General features: G+C 41.7%; 1 protein-coding gene across 11 annotated transcripts in view; it reads right to left on the bottom strand.

Annotated features, from left to right (window-relative positions):
• Nucleotides 1-18,373, bottom strand: part of HUWE1 (HECT, UBA and WWE domain containing E3 ubiquitin protein ligase 1) — a 169,879-nt gene that overhangs the window by 19,668 nt on the left and 131,838 nt on the right. For 10 of the 11 annotated variants that reach the window (XM_045994667.1, XM_045994670.1, XM_045994675.1 and 7 more), the window contains 16 exons: nt 18,005-18,172; nt 16,738-16,883; nt 16,251-16,317; nt 15,165-15,379; nt 11,558-11,769; nt 10,929-11,111; nt 7,830-8,002; nt 7,328-7,476; nt 6,499-6,574; nt 5,565-5,663; nt 4,845-4,978; nt 4,489-4,657; nt 2,925-3,153; nt 2,113-2,291; nt 1,742-1,831; nt 1,437-1,591 (listed from right to left, as the gene is read on the bottom strand). In XM_045994667.1, coding sequence (XP_045850623.1) covers nt 1,437-1,591; nt 1,742-1,831; nt 2,113-2,291; nt 2,925-3,153; nt 4,489-4,657; nt 4,845-4,978; nt 5,565-5,663; nt 6,499-6,574; nt 7,328-7,476; nt 7,830-8,002; nt 10,929-11,111; nt 11,558-11,769; nt 15,165-15,379; nt 16,251-16,317; nt 16,738-16,883; nt 18,005-18,172 — 2,444 coding nt within the window. The remainder of the gene's footprint in view (nt 1-1,436; nt 1,592-1,741; nt 1,832-2,112; nt 2,292-2,924; nt 3,154-4,488; nt 4,658-4,844; nt 4,979-5,564; nt 5,664-6,498; nt 6,575-7,327; nt 7,477-7,829; nt 8,003-10,928; nt 11,112-11,557; nt 11,770-15,164; nt 15,380-16,250; nt 16,318-16,737; nt 16,884-18,004; nt 18,173-18,373) is intronic. The other variant, XM_045994676.1, reaches the window with a different exon arrangement.

An 18,373-nucleotide genomic window follows, 5' to 3' on the forward strand; every position in this document is an offset into this window, starting at 1 on the left:
CCCACATAAGCCACCTAGGAGTTCAAGAACCTGGATGAAAGCTGAGCATTTTAATGTGCAATATATCTCTAATACGTACTTGTGCTGAAAGATGGCTTGGGAACAAGGGGAAACAGCCCAGAGGCTGACTGAATAATGAGCTGGGCCGGGCACAGGACATGACCTAAATACAACCATGAGACCAGCAAGAATTCCTTAAAGTTACATCACTATGTATTTCCCTTCTGTAGGCTCGTTTTGTTCACTCCAGCTTTGATTGTTTTTAAAAATTTTATTCATTCATCTACTTGAGAACGGAGAGAGAGCGTGTGAGTGGGGATTGGGGAGGAAGGGGCACAGAAGTGGGAGGGAGAGGAACAAGCAGACTCCACCCTGAACCTTCCATCCTATGATCCTGAAACTAAGACCTGAGCCAAAACCAAGAGCTGGATGCTCAACTGACTGAGCCACCCAGGCACCCCAACTGTCCACTCCAGCTTTTAAAATCATATGTCAGGCTTGCTTATTTTCTATCCATTTGTTGTATCAAGTTTGTTGTCCTAAATGAACATTTTAAAAATCCTTAATCTGATATCCTAACTGCTGAGTGGGATATAATAGTCTTTCAGGTCTTTTAATTTCTTCTTATTTATATATATGTCATATATTTTAAAACCAGTATTATTCAACATTCCAGAAATTTCAAAATAGGTATTTTTTTTTAAAGATTTTATTTATTTGAGAGAGAGACAGTGAGAGAGAACATGAGAGGGGAGAAAGTCAGAGGGAGAAGCAGACTCTCCAAGGAGCGGGGAGCCCGATGCGGGACTCGATCCCAGGACTCTGGGATCATGACCTGAGCTGAAGGCAGTCGCTTAACCAACTGAGCCACCCAGGCGCCCCAGGTAGCTTCTTTCTAAATCAGTCATGCTAGAGATTTTGCAAATTGAAAATCAAGCCTCAGAAAATGACATGTGGTGCTGGGGTTTAGGGCGTGAGTATTTCCTGACTGAAGCCTAAGCCTAACTTATCCAAATGATGGAATGGGGTCATCTTGGTAAGTAGGATCTCCCCACACTTGCTTAGTCAATCCACTGAGTGAACTGCAACTGAGTCACCAAGAGCATGGGCATAATCGAAATCATTCTTCTTGTCTAGCTGCAGTCCCTGAAGGTAGAGACTACACAGTGTCACTGGTAAGTTAGGAGCCACTGTGGTTCTTGCTCCAGTTTTCCCCAGCAAGAGATACTGGAGAAAGTTTTCCCTCAGGGTTTGAAATTCTTTCCCCTAAAAAAAAACATGTGAATGTAGGGTGCATATGGAAGGAATCATTTCTCAGGTTCAATGTGAACATCTATTAGGATTCTTTAATCACTGGTGCTATGTATATGCCAAAACCATATGAAAGTAAAGGATGACAGAGCCAAAGATGAATCCTTCCGGCCCTTGAAAATCACCTGTGCACTCTGATCCCTGTTTTCCTTATCTTCTTTGCCTTTGTCAGTTATCTTTGTTTCTTCCTCAGCCAGTTGTTTTCTGCGTTTTTCCCGCCTCTCTTCCAGCTCCTCATCCCTCAGGAATTCCAGGTGATTGACAATGGGCACTTTAACAACTGGATCAAAGAAGCAAAGGTCAGAAGTTGCTCAGTGGAGGTAGCCAAGAGGCAGAGCTTGTAGCCAGACAATGAGGGCAACAATTCCCACACACTCATTCCCAGCTGTGGAAGGCTCACCTCTGCCCAGATAACCAAGCTATCACATACCTGAAACACAGTCATGCATGCTCTCAGCATCAAGAACTTTGCATTCCTCTGTCCAGCGGGTCAGGGCTGTGGGGATGCTGGATAGGGTCCCTGTAGGGGCAAAAGAGTGAGATTCCTGGCCTAGTCCTATGTCATCTGATTCCAAAATTGCCATATTTCTCTAACAGGACCCAAAGCCCATCACAACATTTGGCACATCATAAGTGTCCAGAGATAGTAAAGGTTTTGTTGACCTTGGCTAAATTATCAAGTGGTTCTGGATCCGGTAAAATGTGGTTACTTTAGGCAGGGCAGATATTGCTCTGCCTTCCCTCAGCAAGAAAAAGCAGAATGTGAAAAACTGTCCTCTTCCTTTCACCACACAAACTTGCCTGCTTGGCTGGTAGCTGTGCTCTGGTCATGGAAGAAGTCATCCAGCAGTTCATCATCAGATCTGGCAATGATGTGGACATCATCATTGCCTACCAGGAGGCGGGCTCGGCCACGGCTTTGTAGGGGAAGGCTGCTGCTCAGCTGAAGGATGTCGGCAGCAGCAGAAGGACCAAGCAACCTGTAGGGTGATGGTGGGGTACCACAGTCACTGTAATTCATAGGGGTCCTGCAATCTGTTACTGTGAGATCCTTTCTGTACCCTCTTGGAAATGCTTAGCACTATTATGGACCTGATCACATTAAGCATGAATCTTTTTTTTTTAAAGTTTTATTTAAGTAATCTCTACACCCAACATGGGGCTCTAACTCATGACCCCAAGATCAAGAACTGCCTGTTCCTCTGGGTGAGCCAGTCAGGTGCCCGACTAAGCATAAATCTTAAGTTACTTTTCTAACTACCAGTTTGCCAACTTTATTTGGGCTGAGGTTGGGTATTAGTTCCTGGAAGAGTGTATGTCATTGATAATGCCGTGCATCGCACCCTCTCTCTCTTGTGTACCCGCTGTAGCCTGTACATTGTACATATGTCCTTTTCTCTCACTCTGATGTTTCTTCCACTAAACTCTAAGACTGAGGGCAGAAATCTTGTCCTGTCTATATTTAACGTGTTAAGTGCTTGGCATATGAGATGCTTCATTGATTGCTGAATGTATGCATAGGAGGACACTTAAGCAAAAAGACTGTTACATAATTTATTACTCCCCAAAAAGCTGCGCATACAATCCTAAGAAATGGGACAAATGTAACTTACCTCTGGAGTATAAGAGGAGGGTTGGGCTGGCGATTCCCAGGGTAATGAACGTGAATGGTATGGCCTGTATTGGCCGTCAGCTGCCTGAGGGTCCTCTGACTGCGCCCGATGCCCTGGGTGAGGCGCGTTGTGGAAGAGCCACTGCCCAGCGTCAGAGAACTGTGGTCTGCATGGCGTACCATCAGTGGGTGAGTGGTAGGGATATTTCCTGGGGATGGGGGGATGTCTGCTGCAAGGACAATATGTAAAGGGGTCAGTGCCAAAAAAAATCTCTTCCATGGTTGTTCCAACAGAACCATGTCTCCTGGGCCTTACTTCCTCACACGGAAACCTGAGCTTTGTCCTTTCTCCCTCATTCCCACACCTCATTTATAATCACTGACACTACCATAGCTTATGCCACAATCTCTTATCTAGATATATCAACAGCCTCCTAAATAGTACCTTCTCCCAATCCATTCTTCACACTATAGCCACAGTGATGCTTCTAGGCCCCTGAGAAACATGCTACTCCCTTCACCTAGAGGACTCCTATCTCCCTTCTTCACTTGCTCTTTTGTTCTTGGCCCAGATGTCACTTCCTCTGATTCTACAGATTGGCTTAATAATCCTGTTCTCTGGGCTTTCTTACCATACTACAATGTAACGCCTCCTAACTTATAATTCCTAACAGACCATAAGCTCCTTTCATGGAAAAGGACTGCTTTATTTTCCACTGTTGTATCCTGAGTATCTAAGAAACAGTAGGCACTTCTCAAATATTTAATTTGCTAAATGAAGGGAGGTTCAACAAAAGGAAGACTGATGGAAATCACAAAAATGCAAAGAAAATCACAGAATAGAAGGCACCTTGAAAATTATGTAATACAACCCATTTTTTTTTTTTTAGAATTTTTCATTTACAGGTGACAAACTGAGGCTCAAAGAGGTAAGAGACTACTTGGCCAAGACAATAGACCAGAACAGTTCAGTATTTTCTGCTATATCATGCTTGTGATTTGGGGTTAAGACCTGTCTTCTTAGGACAGCTTGATTCTAAGAACTAGATGCTAAAAGCGAACTTTGCTGTTGATGGGGGAGAAGGGAAGAGATTCACTCTCTCCTCCGAAAAGATGCATCCTTGATGACCAGTGAATGTGCTCAAATATACTCCCCAATGCCAAGCTCAAAGATGTTCATCCAAACTCTCAAGATCCAGTGTTACAGACATAAGGATTATTGATTGCCCTGTCACTGTAGCATGCACATGGGTGCCTGATGCAGTCAGCCTTGGTCTCACTTAAAAAAAAAAATTTTTTTTCAAGCAAATCATCAAGTTGTCCAGGCTCTAAAATGGCTGCCTGTTTACTGAGGTGGAGAGAACAAAAGCAGCCTCTCACAATTCCTTCTTCTAAGTACACATTTATTCAGAGAGATGGATTCAGATATCCCTTGCCCCAGGAAGTCAGCATAGGAAAAGAAGTGCTGTATCAGATTGATAGCTGCTCTGGTTCACTGCTTGGCTTACCCTAGAGAAGGGTATACGAATCAAGAGGTAAAACCCAGCTGAGCCCCTGTATCTTACTAGCACTGGAGAACATGTTGTCAAACTCAATGATGAGATCATCCTCCCGGTCAAAGCGCTCAAATCGGACCAAGGGAGAAGCGTTCATATCAGGGTAATCCTCATCCAATTCCATTTCAGAGCCATCGTCGTCATCGTCTTCATCTCCCTCTTCACCTTCATCATCCTCCTTAAGGGGAAAATAGGAGATGGAGAATTGCTGGAGGTAAGGGTTTTCTGAAGTCTGGTGTCATGGCCACATTTGCACATGAGGGAGGGAGGCGCTGAGGCTAGCAACCCAGACTGTTGGTTTTCTCCAGCTCTGTGTTCCCATGGAAGAGGTTGTCTGAACCAGCCCAAACACAGTCCCCCCTCACCTGATCATCTTCCTCATCTTCCTCCTCCTCCTCCTCTTCATCCTGACTATCATCCTCATCCTCGTTACTGCCACTGCTGTCCTCTTCCTGAGTGTGCTCCTCCTCATCCTCAGGGTCCAGGATATTCATGGAATCTAAAACAAAGGGAGCACATTGGAGGACTATACTGAGTAGCTAGCAAACAGGCTACTGTGCAGGCCGGCAGACTGAGTGGGAAGGCGATGGGGTATCTGACTCTAGGAGAGGAAGAACCAGATCTGGGGTGATGTACAGACTTAGTGAGCCAGCCCTGATTTCCTGAGAGTGCCAATCAATGCATCAACACGTTGAGCAGGGTGGCTGAATGTGGAGGCTGGCTATAGGGTGGTACTTCAGGAGCCATGGTCTAGGACTTGGCCAAGTCTGCTGGTGCCCCTTTGCCTTTCCAGTCCTACTTTGCTACTGACTGCATCCTGTTGGTAAGAGGGATCTGGAGCGATGATAGCAGGTGGGTGAGAAGAAAGCGAACCAAGTAAGAAGTGACAAACTTTTGGGCAAGCAGTAGTAACATGTTATTTGAAAAACTGGCTGAGGATAAAGTGGATGGTGTATGTCAGCGCATGCAGACAGATGCTTCCTTATTCTGCACATGTGGGCAGCTGCCTCCAGGAAAACCCTAGTGTAGTGTCTGGCAGACGTGCAGGGCAAGAAGGGAGGCCTTTCTGGCCTCGGCACTCTCACCTTCTCGGTTGGCCTGCAAGGTGGAAGCTTGGCTGAGGTTGGAAGGAGCTTCATCCATCAGCACGTCCTCTTGTGATTCATCCTCTCCACTTCTGCTCACTGAAGGTTACAGAGCAGAGCCTTCACTGAACAACAGAGGACTTCCCTTTCCAGATTGGGTGCGCCTAAAGTAGCTATGTACACCCAGCAGATATCCATTTTTTTTTTTTTTTTTGGATGAGGGAGAAGACCTAGGTTCTCTGCTGTTGACTAGCTAGGTGAGCTTGGCCAGTCACTTTACCTGTCTGAGTCTCAGTTTCCTCATCTGTAAAATGGGATGATCACATCTGCCCTGCCAATCCCACTAACTGTGAAACCACAGAGATAATGGGTGTGAAAAAGTCTTGTCAAATTTAAAAATACAGGTCTACTTCCATTTATCCTTTGATTTCCTTTATCAGTAAAATAAAAACAAGTAACACATAGACCCTTGGAGCCAGGTGACAGTAGGGTACTTTTGCCATTTTCCCTTTGAGTTGTAAAAAGGGCCACCCTTAGGGAATGATCACTCTTTTTACGCTACTGAGACTCAGAGGCGGAAAGCCCCTGGATTTTGCTGAAGAACTGAAAGGAAAGCACTTTCTCACCCTACAGCCTCTAAAGCCTCCTCTAGGCTTCCATGAATAAACACTCTTGATGTGCCTCATGTATCATCTATACTGATGGCCACCCCCTCCACCTCCCCCACACAGGCAACGCTTCAGACCTGCCACCACAGGTCTGTAGATGGTTTGTGAATTTCTCATCTGTAAGACCATCAACATCAAGACAAGCAGCAATCTAGGCTGGCTATGAGCCCTTAGGCAGAGCTGAGCAAGCAGATGATGAGAAAAAGGGTCCTCCCAAGAGAGACTGAGGCAAAGGAAGAGGCTATACTCAGTTCTGGGGCTCTCACCTATAATTGTACTGTTCCCAGATCCGCCATCCCTCTCAAGCAACTCATCTATCAGGTCCTCCAGCTCATTCTCAACCTGGAGAGAAATAGAACATATATATGGATGCACACAAGTCTATCATTGCGCTAGCATGGAAACCCTAAAAAAAAGCCAGCAAAGGAGTATATATTTCTAGGATAACATGTGACAGAGCATGTTGCATAAACACCACACATTTGGTGCTAAGAGCACAGAAACTACCATGTGCTGCCAATTCACACTCAGACTGTCCTTCAAATGGATTCATCCCAGTTATCTCAGATCTGGTTAGTTGTTTTACTATCCAGAAATACATGCAGATCTCCTCAGAGCTAGCAGCTTAGGACTGTAGGCCCCATTTCTTACCACTGCTTCTAGCTCCAGAAATTACAATGCCTTCTTTAGGGTCTTTAGAAAATAGCTGGTTTGAATGCTCCAGTGAGACCAGGTGCTATAGGCACAACAGTGATGTTGAGGAGTTTCTATTAATGACCAGAGCCAAATAAATCAAATACCTTCGGCCCAAGAGGCTCAGGCCAGTTTTCTGCATCCACATTTCATCTGTGCTTAAGTTTTCCTCTTGGGATCTATTCTGTTTCATAGTACATGGATGGCATCCTGGCCCTGCCCCCACCCCTCATTTAATACTATTCAAAAACATTTACTGATCTACTACTAAGAGTATCATCTGTGTTCCTCTGCAAAACAGACAGCATTGAGGCAAAGATCTAAAGTACTCACCCACCCACACCGCTTGGGGGTTTGGTTCAGCGCCGCAATAGGGGTATGCTGGGTGATCTGCCTCCCTACCTGCATCTCTTGTGAACTGAGCACCTCAGGCTGCCCAGCAATCACCACTGAGTCGGTTTCAGCCTCCCCATCCATGATATCCCCATCTGCCACCTCTGTCTGAGTGACATCATGATCCTCCTCCTGCACTTCTGCTTCCCCAGGCTCGCCTGAAACAATCAACCAACCAGCAAAATAATCAAAGGGTGCCTATGTGCAGGGCACCAGAGGCAAGCATGAAGACAATAAGGTCCCTTCCCTGGGCAAGTTTGTAAGTTCTCAGAGAATAAATGAATGGGTGACAAAGGAAAAGACAAGGCTACGTGTGAGGAGAGCCAAATAAGGCTGCAATTTGAAGGAATTCTTTGTGGGGCGGATTCCCACACCACTATGACAGATCTCTGGAAGGCCAGCAAGTTCCCACGGAAACAACACCAAGCCAGAACAGTTGTGATGCAATGCACCCATAAAATAGCTATGCCCACCCAGCCAGCTCTTCAGTCCATTGGCTCTGATTCCCTACCTGGGTCCTGCTGGTTGCTATTGGAGTCCTGAGCAGCTCCTTGGGCATCCTGCTCAGACTTGCTCTTGCTAGAAGCACTCTTGCTGCCAAAAAGGCTACTGGGCTGGTTAACAATCCGGGAAAGTGTTTCCAAAGGCTTCAAAGCAGCATTGACTGTGTTGGCCATGTTTGGACTGAGATAAAGGAAGATATAGAGATGGACTTAGCACAGAAACCCACACTAAGGAGAAACCAAGGCTCATCAGAATAACAGCTGATTCCAGGGATGAGGCATGGAGGGTATGAGGGGAGTCTGGGACATCTTGTTGTGCCAGAGGCTTTAAAAAATTAATGGGGTCGGGCGCCTGGGTGGCCCAGTGGGTTAAGCCACTGCCTTCGGCTCAGGTCATGGTCTCAGTGTCCTGAGATCGAGTCCCGCATCGGGCTCTCTGCTCAGCAGGGAGCCTGCTTCCCTCTCTCTCTGCCTGCTTCTCTGTCTACTTGTGATCTCTCTCTGTCAAATAACTAAATAAAATCTTTAAAAAAAATTAATGGGGTCATCATTACCACAGGTCAAATTTGAAACACTGAAGTATCAACAATGATGGTAATGGCATTACATTAAATGTAAAAAGAATCTGCAGCCATAGGGATACAAACAGGCAGAAGGAAATCTTCACTATAAAAGAATGCCTGCTAATAAACAGGCATGATAAAGTCAGAAATCATCACTTTTCAGACAACAATGTAAGTGATCCAGGCAAAGATCACCAATAAATGCTAAAACTATGGAGTTAAAAATCCTCAGGGCATAGGATATTCATATAATCTTCATGTGAATTCAAAACATCACCCCACAGAAAACTTATTAAATACAAAGGGGAAAGCTAACCTTTAACTGTGATCAAACTTAGCATTACCAATAATGGACAAATTAGTATTATGTATCTCCTGGTGTGATGCACCAATAAAGGGCAAACATCACCTATATACTATTCATGCTGGAAAGTTTAACCTAAACCTGAATATAAGGAAGCAATTAGACAAATCCAGATTATTGAATATTCTACATTTGTCTTTCTGGATCCTTCAAAACAGTCAAATGTCCTAACAAGAGATACGGGATAATCAAATGCAATTAGTGATGGTCATTGGATCCTGGACAAAAACCACTCTCCCCTCAAGGTGTAATACTTGGAATAATTGGGGATATCTGAATATGAAATACATATCGAGTACTATTACATCAATGGTAAAATTTCTTAGATGTGATGATATTCTAGCCATGTAAAAGAATATTTATTTTTAGGAGAAACATGCTGAAGCATTCAGAGGTTAAACATCATGTTGTTTGCAATGAACTTCAAATGATTCAGCTTCTAAATGGGGGAACTCAAACAGGACAGAAATGATAACCACTGGTTAATCTAGATGAGATATACGGTGCTCATTACATTCCTGAGTTTGAAATTTTTAAATGTTTTAAGAAAACTGATGAGGGGCACCTGGGTGGCTCAGTGGGTTAGGCCTCTGCCTTCATCTCAGGTCGTGATCTCAGGGTCCTGGGACTGAGCCCCACATTGGGCTCTCTGCTTGGTGGGGAGCCTGCTTCCCCCTCTCTCTCTGCCTGCCTCTCTGCCTACTTGTGATCTCTGTCTGTCAAATAAATAAATAAAATCTTTAAAAAAAGCTGATGAATTTGTATCAAAAGGACAAAGAAGTCGGTCTGAGGAGGCCCCATGGGCCAAAGATATAATTAGAAAGAATGACTGCAGTGGTCCAAATAATTCAATTACTGATTTAAAAAAATCAGTGAAAACAGAAAATTGAAAGCCAGAGAAAAGTTGCATCTGGGATGGTGACTAAGTCTACTGATTACTCTAAAAGTTGGTGACTTAAAGGAAAAAAACCCAAAGTTTTTATCCTGCCTTTTCAGTAGGAACTATATTTCAGGGTAACCAGACCCACCCCCTTGAATAGGGCTTTGTCACACAAAAATGCCAGCTAACAGTGTAGAAGGAATGACAGAATTGAGAAAGTTATCACTGATAATCCCCAAAGAAATTAGGACAGGAGAGGATTAACAGTTACTGTTAAGATCATTCATTAGGTATATGGCTGACAGGAAACCAAACATTTATACAATGCCAAAATACTAACATAGATTACTTTATAGTAAGAAGGGGGAAAATATAACAGTACAATGACCATTATCACTCTAGTAGTCAGTTTTATCATGATTTTTGATAGTTCAAAGAGATGTGTCACCCCATGACAGAATATGAGATGTATATCACTTATGATATATCCTAACCAATAACTTTAAATTGCTCCATTAAGCTTCTAGCTCTAATTAGAAGTTTACAGAAAACAGAGAGTAAAGGAACTGCAGTGGACCAAATTCAGAAGGCAAGACATTCTGCAGGATGGCAGGCCTGACCATCTCAACAAGTTAGTGTCACTAATAGAAATAAAATGAAGATTAAAAAAATCAAGGTTCTTTGTTAGAATAACAGAGATTCAGAGGACATAACCAGAAGTAATGCAAAGTCTGTAACTAGATTCTGGTTTGCACAAATATGAATATGGATTTAGGCATTATATAAAAAGTATGAAAATTTACTTACACTGAAAGGTAAACATAGTAACTGAAAAAAACAAACAAAAAAACCCCCTAACCCAACCCAGGTTACACAACAACATATATAACATCATTTTAGTAAAAAACACATTTTGTATGTATGTAAAGAAAACCACTGAGAGATACGTGGCAGTGATATCTATTTTTGCTCATCTACAGTTCTCATGATACACATATATCTTACAATAATAGGTTATTTTTAATTAAGGGGGGAAGCTTGGGAAAAAAATTATTTATACACTCTAACACTTGAGTTTGCAGGAAATGAGAAAACTAAGGCCTAAAGAAAGGCAAAGTGTCTTGCTTTACCACGATACTAAGAACTCAGGTTCCCACCTATATCCAAATCTTTCCTATAACATTGGTGGCTCACTACTCATCTGACGAGGATACAGGAAATAAAAGCAAATGAAGAAACAAAAGCAGCATGACTAAAGAGAGAGCAAAAGCCTGCAGCTGGAGTTCAGGAATAACTTTACCTAGACAGGTCCAGGCTGTGAGGCACTCTTGCCAGGTCATTAACCAGTCCCTTCTTTAGGAAGAGTCGAATGATGTTGTTCATGCCATTGTGCTGGGTCTTGGCTGTGGCACTGCTGTAGAAGCTGGAGGTGGAGGGGCAGGACTCCATGATAGTACTGATGATACACATCACTGCCTGAAGCCTGGGAGAGAAGTGTGACACCTCTATCATATGAATACTGCCTGTTCTTTGGTGTCTTCACTAACTCACCTCAGGTAACCCTCCTGTGCCCTCAGTATTTCCTTGTGGAAGTAACATCGAGAAAGAGGTGAGAGCCCACTCCGAGTGGTAGCACTCTTAGTTTTCTTTACACATAATTTAAAAAGTGAGACTGAATAGCCTGTTGAACTTCAAGACCTCAGAAATATAATGAAAACATCCCTTTATTTTCTTCTCTAAGCTGTATCCTCCTCTAAATGTTATCAATACTCTAGGTATCTGGAAGCACTAGAACTATTTGAGAGGACCAGAGAATACACAGTGCCAGTGGGACCAGAACTCTTGTTCAAGTGCAAGGAATCCCATGGACAAGGAATGCAGTAAGGGGATGCTATTGGTTACTAGCACTACGTCAGGCATGGATTTTACCTGGCATGTTTCTCTGTACTCTCAGCCATAGCCAGTGCCCGTCCCAGGGCTGCTTTTACTTCATTCACAAGGGCCACTTGGGCATCTGTGCCACTCCCTGCAGCAGCCAGGCTTGCGAGGAATAGGCGGGCCAGGGCAGGTGTGTCCTTGTCTTCTGCATTCTGGGTATGTGGGAGGAGGTGGTCCAGAACAAAAGCTAGCACACTGCAGTCCTGAAAAGTCATTAACCATGACGTTTACTCACAAGCATAATTATGCCATATTATTTGCATATCAACAAGGTACACATACAGAGATTTGATCCTTCAAGTCATCCCATCAATTATCAGGTCACTTTATAGATGAGAAGACCAAGGGTTGAAGGTACATGCTAAGTGAGTAGCAAATCCAGATTTTATGCTTTTAAATCTCATTCATTTCTCATTGCACAGTTTAAGCACCTTTATTTACATATCACTTGGCATTTCTCAAACATTTTTACGTGTGATATTTGATAGAACGGTTCACAGTAAACCTATATTACAGTTAAGCCAAGTTCAGTATTTTCCCCGTCTGACAGATGGGTAATCTGAGGCCCAAAGAAACATGGCCTGCACAAAAAGCTTAGCCAATGGAAAGGATTCAAATCCTGATTCATAATTGAGTGCTACAATTCCTTCAGTATTCTATTAAATTGTAATATTTACCAATACCTACAATATGCTAAGGAATGTGGGCTAAAAAGAGGCAGGAGTTCAAACAGTAGTCACAGATATGGATATGCAAACATATTTAATGAAGAGTTACATAAAATAGCAAAAAAGGTCCAACAAGGGAAGGAAATTGAGACTTGTTCCTTCTAACAATCATTTCTGCCCTGGTAATTCCCTATATTAGAAAGGAACTTTAAAGTTCTGTTGTCATTCAAGCAGATTTTGGAGCAAAATACATCAATGATTTCAGAATTAGAAAGATGATGGTTGCACAACACTTAATACCAAATGCAACTCAACTATACATTTAAATGCTTAATTTTATGTAAAATTTGCCTCAATAAAAAAAAGCACTGAAGAATTCTAAAGTCTGGATAATTAAATAAGGTAGCCTAGTTAAGACGGAACTTATTAGAAATAAAAAATTCCCAGTAGTGAATAAAATACAAAAATGTGTAAATATGTTATGTGACATTATTACTAAAAATTGGGAAAAAAAAGCTTTGCAATTTGGGAAAGCAGTGTAATGCAGTAAAGAGACTTGGATTTGTAATCAGAGACCTGGGTTCCAATTCTAATCCTGCTAACTCTGCAGCTGACCTTGAGCAAGCTAACCTTTCTGAGCCTTCTCTACTTCTCTGTTAAGGGTGGCAATACCAATCACCTTCCAGTCCTGAGGGAAGGATGATCAATAGCATTTATAAAGCACCTAGGAGTACCCAGTACCACAAGGTCACGTGACATGTATTAAACACACACTTAATAAATTTACAAGTAAATGTCTTATTCTACCAGTAACTACAAACTGGCAGAATGATTAAAAACTTTCAAATAAAACACCTAATGTATGTCTAATACACATAAAATTCTTATATCCAGAATATGTGAAGAATTCAATAGAAAACAAGAATACAAGACTTGGGCGCATCACAGAAGAATATCCAAATGGCCAATAAAGACAAGTATATTTTAACCACAATGCAATACCACTACACAAATCCACTAGATCAGCTAAAATGAAAAATGAGAAAAATACCAAGTGTTGGCAAGGAGGTGAAACAACCTGAACTCCCATATGCTATGCTTGGTGATAATATAAACTGACACAACCACTCTGAAAACTTTTGGCACCATTTGCTAAAGCTAAAGAGACTAACAATTCTATTTCTAGGCATATACCACCTAACAGAAACACTTACACAGCATGATCCTTGAACAACATGGGTTTGAACTGTGTGGGTCCACTTACATGTTTTTTTTTTAATAAAGTATCATACTGTAAATATATTTTTCTTACAATTTTCTTAATAATATTTTCTTTTCTCTAATACATATAGCCATACAAAGTATGTGTTAATTAACTGTTTATGATATTGGGTAAGGCTTCTGGTCAACAGCAGGCTACCAGTAAAGTTTCTGAGGAGTCAAAAGTTATATGCAGATTTTCAACTGCACACATGGAGTGGGGGAAGGGTGTGTTGGCACCCTTAACACCCGAGTGTTGTTCAAGGGCCAACTGTGTATGTTCACCAAGACATGTATAAGAATGGACTATAGCAACACTACTTTTAATATCTCTAAATGGAAAACCACCCAATTGTCTCTCAGCACTGGAATGGGTAGATTGTGTTATATTCACACAAGGGGAACTCTATAGCAAATAAACTACAACCACACAGAAAAATCAATTTTGCAAACACATTAAACAAAAAAGAATCCAGACACAAAGGAGTATGTACTATAAGATTCCATTTATACAAAGTTGCAAAACTAACCTGTGGCAACAGAACTCAAGATAATGGTGACCTTATAGAAGCCTAAAGGGGAGGGGGAGATGTACAAAGGATGAAGGGGTAAGCTTTTATGGAATTTGTAACATTTTAATTTGGGTAATGGTCACCCAAGAAAAACCGATGAATTATTCAGGAACTATGTATCTTTGTATGTATTTTAAAAACTTGGATTAAAGCCAAAATAGCTTAAAAAATGGCAGCTGCTTTCTTATTCTTTGCCTGCAACATTAATGTCCCCATTCCACTCTCAAAACCTTATACTACTTACTAACCATAAAGTTACAATATGACAACCCAAAACAAGATCCACTTTATGAAAAAAAAATTCCCTGGGCACCCCTTTTACATATATGGGAACATGTATTAAACTAGGAATCTAGTTTCTTAGAGTACCCTCTCACTTGAAAAATAACTTAAAGATAATTCCATATCAGGACATATAAAACATGACTTCATTTTTTCTCCAAGCTCTGACAGACATTTAGACTTTCCTTATATTCCATATTACCAATACTATTAACCACATCAGGTGTCTTAGCACAGGTGCTGACCATGTCTGGAAGATAAAAACCCATATTCTTGTTTATTTGGCTTATTCTACAGTCCCCTAGACACCCTTATGCAGATAAACCAAAGATACCTTTCTCTTCAAACCTTTTGAATTCTACCTTTTCTCTTCAAACCATTTTCTTCTACTAACATAAAAAGGAATAGAAAACCATAAAACATCAAGTCCTTGATTTTGTTTTCTTCCAATTCTTGTCTAAAATATCTCTTCAACACACCTAATTTTTCCTGCAACTTCACCAAGATGCTGTATTACCTAGATTGCTATCTAGATCAGATTCTTAACTGGTCTGACTCCAAACCTTACCTTTTGTAGCTGCCACACTGCAGACCAAGTAGTTTTCTACAAAACAAGTAACAAATGGCACCAACTTACTCCCTGTAATGAGCCTGATTGTACCACATCACTAGAAAATATCTAACTTCTTCATTGTACCTTAAGAGGCCTCTGCCTTGCAACACTAGGCTAGCATGCATAGGTTCCTAGCAAAGAGTCTGACACATCTGTATCCAAATGATAACAGTATAAAGCCTTAGACATACTGGAAATATTACCTCTTTAATCAGCTCAGACTGGCCCACAGTGTAGCTGTAGTTGGCAATCAGGGTAGCAATACCAACATAGGACCTCACCAGCTCTGCCAGAAGACGAAGAATAGTGGAGGTGGGCATTAAAGGTTTGCTGCCTTTGCCTTTCTGCTTGCCTTCCTCAGAGGCCCGGTCCCCTTCTTTATCTTTCTTCCCATCCCGAGACTCCTCTGGAGTTGATGCTGTTGAGAGAGAGCCAAACTCTGGTTCAATTTCACACTGAAATACGGGCAAACATCAAGTCTTAAGTGCAGGGAGAATACTCCTCCTCCTCCACTTTAGGACAATGGTACAAACTGAAAGTCCCCCTCACAATGCAGCGCAAGGACAGATAGCTAAGATGATAGGTACAGCAGGGAGGCTATTCACATATCTTCTGTCAGTCCCCTTCTTTTGCACATAATTTTATGCTCCAGAAATATTGTATACTCCAAAGATGCCTTATACACCCTTTTACCTTTTCCTTCCTACATGTCTCCCTGGCACACATTTACTTATCTAGCTTAGCTCAAAAGCTGATCTCTATAAATGCTTTCCTGTCTCATCCAGGAATACTGAGATGCTATTATTAATCACATGCCCTCTATATTTTATCCCAGCAGTTATATCAAGTACAATGTCTCCTTGCTTAGATCTCCAAGATCTTCTCTATCCAAGGAGCAGCAGCTCTTGGAAGGCATCCTTAAAACTACTTCCACATGACACTGCTAGAAGGCAAGAATCCACCACATAAACCTTAGAGCTAGAATTGTGTCACTGGCATTAAAGCTCTATAAGCCAGCATGAAAGCCAACAAAAGAAATATATGGGGTGGTTTAAAGAGTAGCTCTAACGGATCGTACCATAGCAACCATTACTTGGTTATGTCAGTTTTATTAATTTTAACATATAGATACCTTTATTTACAGAACACTGAGCTCACCCTTGGGAAAAGTTCACTTAGATAAGTAAATGCGACAATTATGCCTATATTCCCATACCTCCTGCCCAAGACACCCAACCCAACTTCTTTGTCCTCTCTAGAAATAAGAACAAGAGAAAGTAAACCATTACCGTCTCCTTGGGATGTCCCAGATGTGGAAGTCTCAGTGGAGGCACCATCTGCAGCAAAGACCTGACTCTATGGAAGAAGAATATTCATGAGCCATTATTAATTTCAAAGATAATTATCCCTAAATGGTAGGATCCCTTCCCAGGATACTCATTGTAAATGCTACAGATTCTCTTGGCTATCTTTTAACCACCTTCACCTGCTATGTACTATAATCTGTGGGAAGCAATCATTATAAACAGTGACTGGGAGACTGGGGAGCAAGGACAGAGAAAAATGAGAATGAAAAATGAGTTTAAGGAAATGTTTCCAATCCAAACAGGGAAAAATCCCAGGGACACCCTAAATTTATCTTCAGTTTTAGGCAACAGATAATTGACAGGTATATCAAAATCAGTAACTTTGAAATTTCCCTAGCATAACCCTAAATATGGAGAATACACAGGTATTGGAAAGGGAAAAGGAAATAGGAGGTTGGAATTGACTTACATTAATGGAAAAACCTGACTGTGTATCAAAGTCACTGCTCTGACGAGTAAGTGACCGGTACTGCTGGTATACATCATCACCCATGTCTTGTAGGAGTTGGCCAACCTCTTGGGTCATACCCCCAGGTTTAGGGTCAGATTTCTCTGCTAGAAAAGCAAACAAAAACAAAACTCATCTGTAACTGTGCAATTCCAATGCCTATTTGGCAGCTTGGTCAATTTCACTCCAACTTACCATGACTATTTATATGGTGATATTGCCAGGCTTTCACTGAAGAGGAGAAATGTAGTATAACCAAAAGAGCATGGATGAAAGGCTCATTCTTTCACTAACTAGTTTTGTGACCACAGGCAATCTACTTGGTCTGCTCAACTTTCCTCAGCTGTCACTAAGCTTAAATGAACATAGCCAGTTATTATGCCTAATGTAACAGAGGTCAATAACTAGTTGCCCTGGCTATATAGCTAAATTATTTTCTGGGGTGGGGGAAGATATGAGGTGGAGTAAAGGTTCTATGGTTGTAGAAGAAACAAGGAGCTCTTTACAGATCAGAGTGCTGAATGGATGAAAAGCACCAAAGACTCAGATTTTCTTGACCTAGTAAAGACTATCTTCATCAATTTTTGGTAATTCTCTGAGACCTACCAAAGAAATATGTCCCAAATAAAATCCAGAAGGATATGACTGGAATGAAAGCTGAGGTTCCAAGTAATTCATTCATGACTTTCCCAGTACTTATAAGCAGCACCTTAGCTAGGAATAAAGGTGGATTAAGATGGTGCTCTCAAAGGTCAGGAAGCCTAACTACACCTTCTAATACTGATCCCAGTTTTTTGGGAGATAAAGATGTTTTTGTTTCTGAGAATGAAAATATTAGAGACTCCTTGGTATTTATTTTTCTGTCCACAAGATACTATCTCCTCTTTAATCTTTGTTTATTCTTTCCTCTGTATGGGATGGACTCGAATATGTCAGCATTCTCCTCATCTCCTCTTAAATGATAATTTAAGACTCACTTTAGAAACCACCTAAGAAACTTTCCTACAGGCCCCAACCCCCACTAAGTCAGGTGCCTTGCTCTAGGATTCACCACTACTTTGCCATCTGTTGTAACGTATGACCACTAGTTTTTTTCAGAAAAGGACTTCCTATGATTTATTCATCTTGCTTCCCAGTACATGAGCACACAGTGAGTGCTCATTAAGACTAAGTTGGTTGAAATATCCAGGCAAAGTGCCCAGACTTCTGAGGTACGGTAGCTACATACCTTCCTCTGGAGCATGATATGCAGCCAGGGCATTCAGCATATCATAGATCACCTCCTTGATAGTATCAGGAATGACAGGCAGAGGCGAGGGCTTCAAAGGGGTTGTCTTTACCAGCTGTACAGCATTAGGACCTTTAATTCTAAGATTCTCAAATTCATCATCTGAAGCTAAGCCAAAGTGAGACAGAAAAATCAGTCAATAGTGAACCAGTACCTACCCTTGGTTGGGGATAAAGACTCAGAAGGGGGTTTGTATAACCTGTAAGCTTGGGACAGGTGGCCACTTACAAACAACATTCAAGTAGCCTACTAGAAACTCTGGCTTTTACTTTCTCTAAATCCCACAGGATTTATTAGAGCAGTACCAAA

The sequence above is a fragment of the Meles meles genome, chromosome X (assembly GCF_922984935.1).
Source record: "Meles meles chromosome X, mMelMel3.1 paternal haplotype, whole genome shotgun sequence".
NCBI classification, from domain to species: domain Eukaryota; kingdom Metazoa; phylum Chordata; class Mammalia; order Carnivora; family Mustelidae; genus Meles; species Meles meles.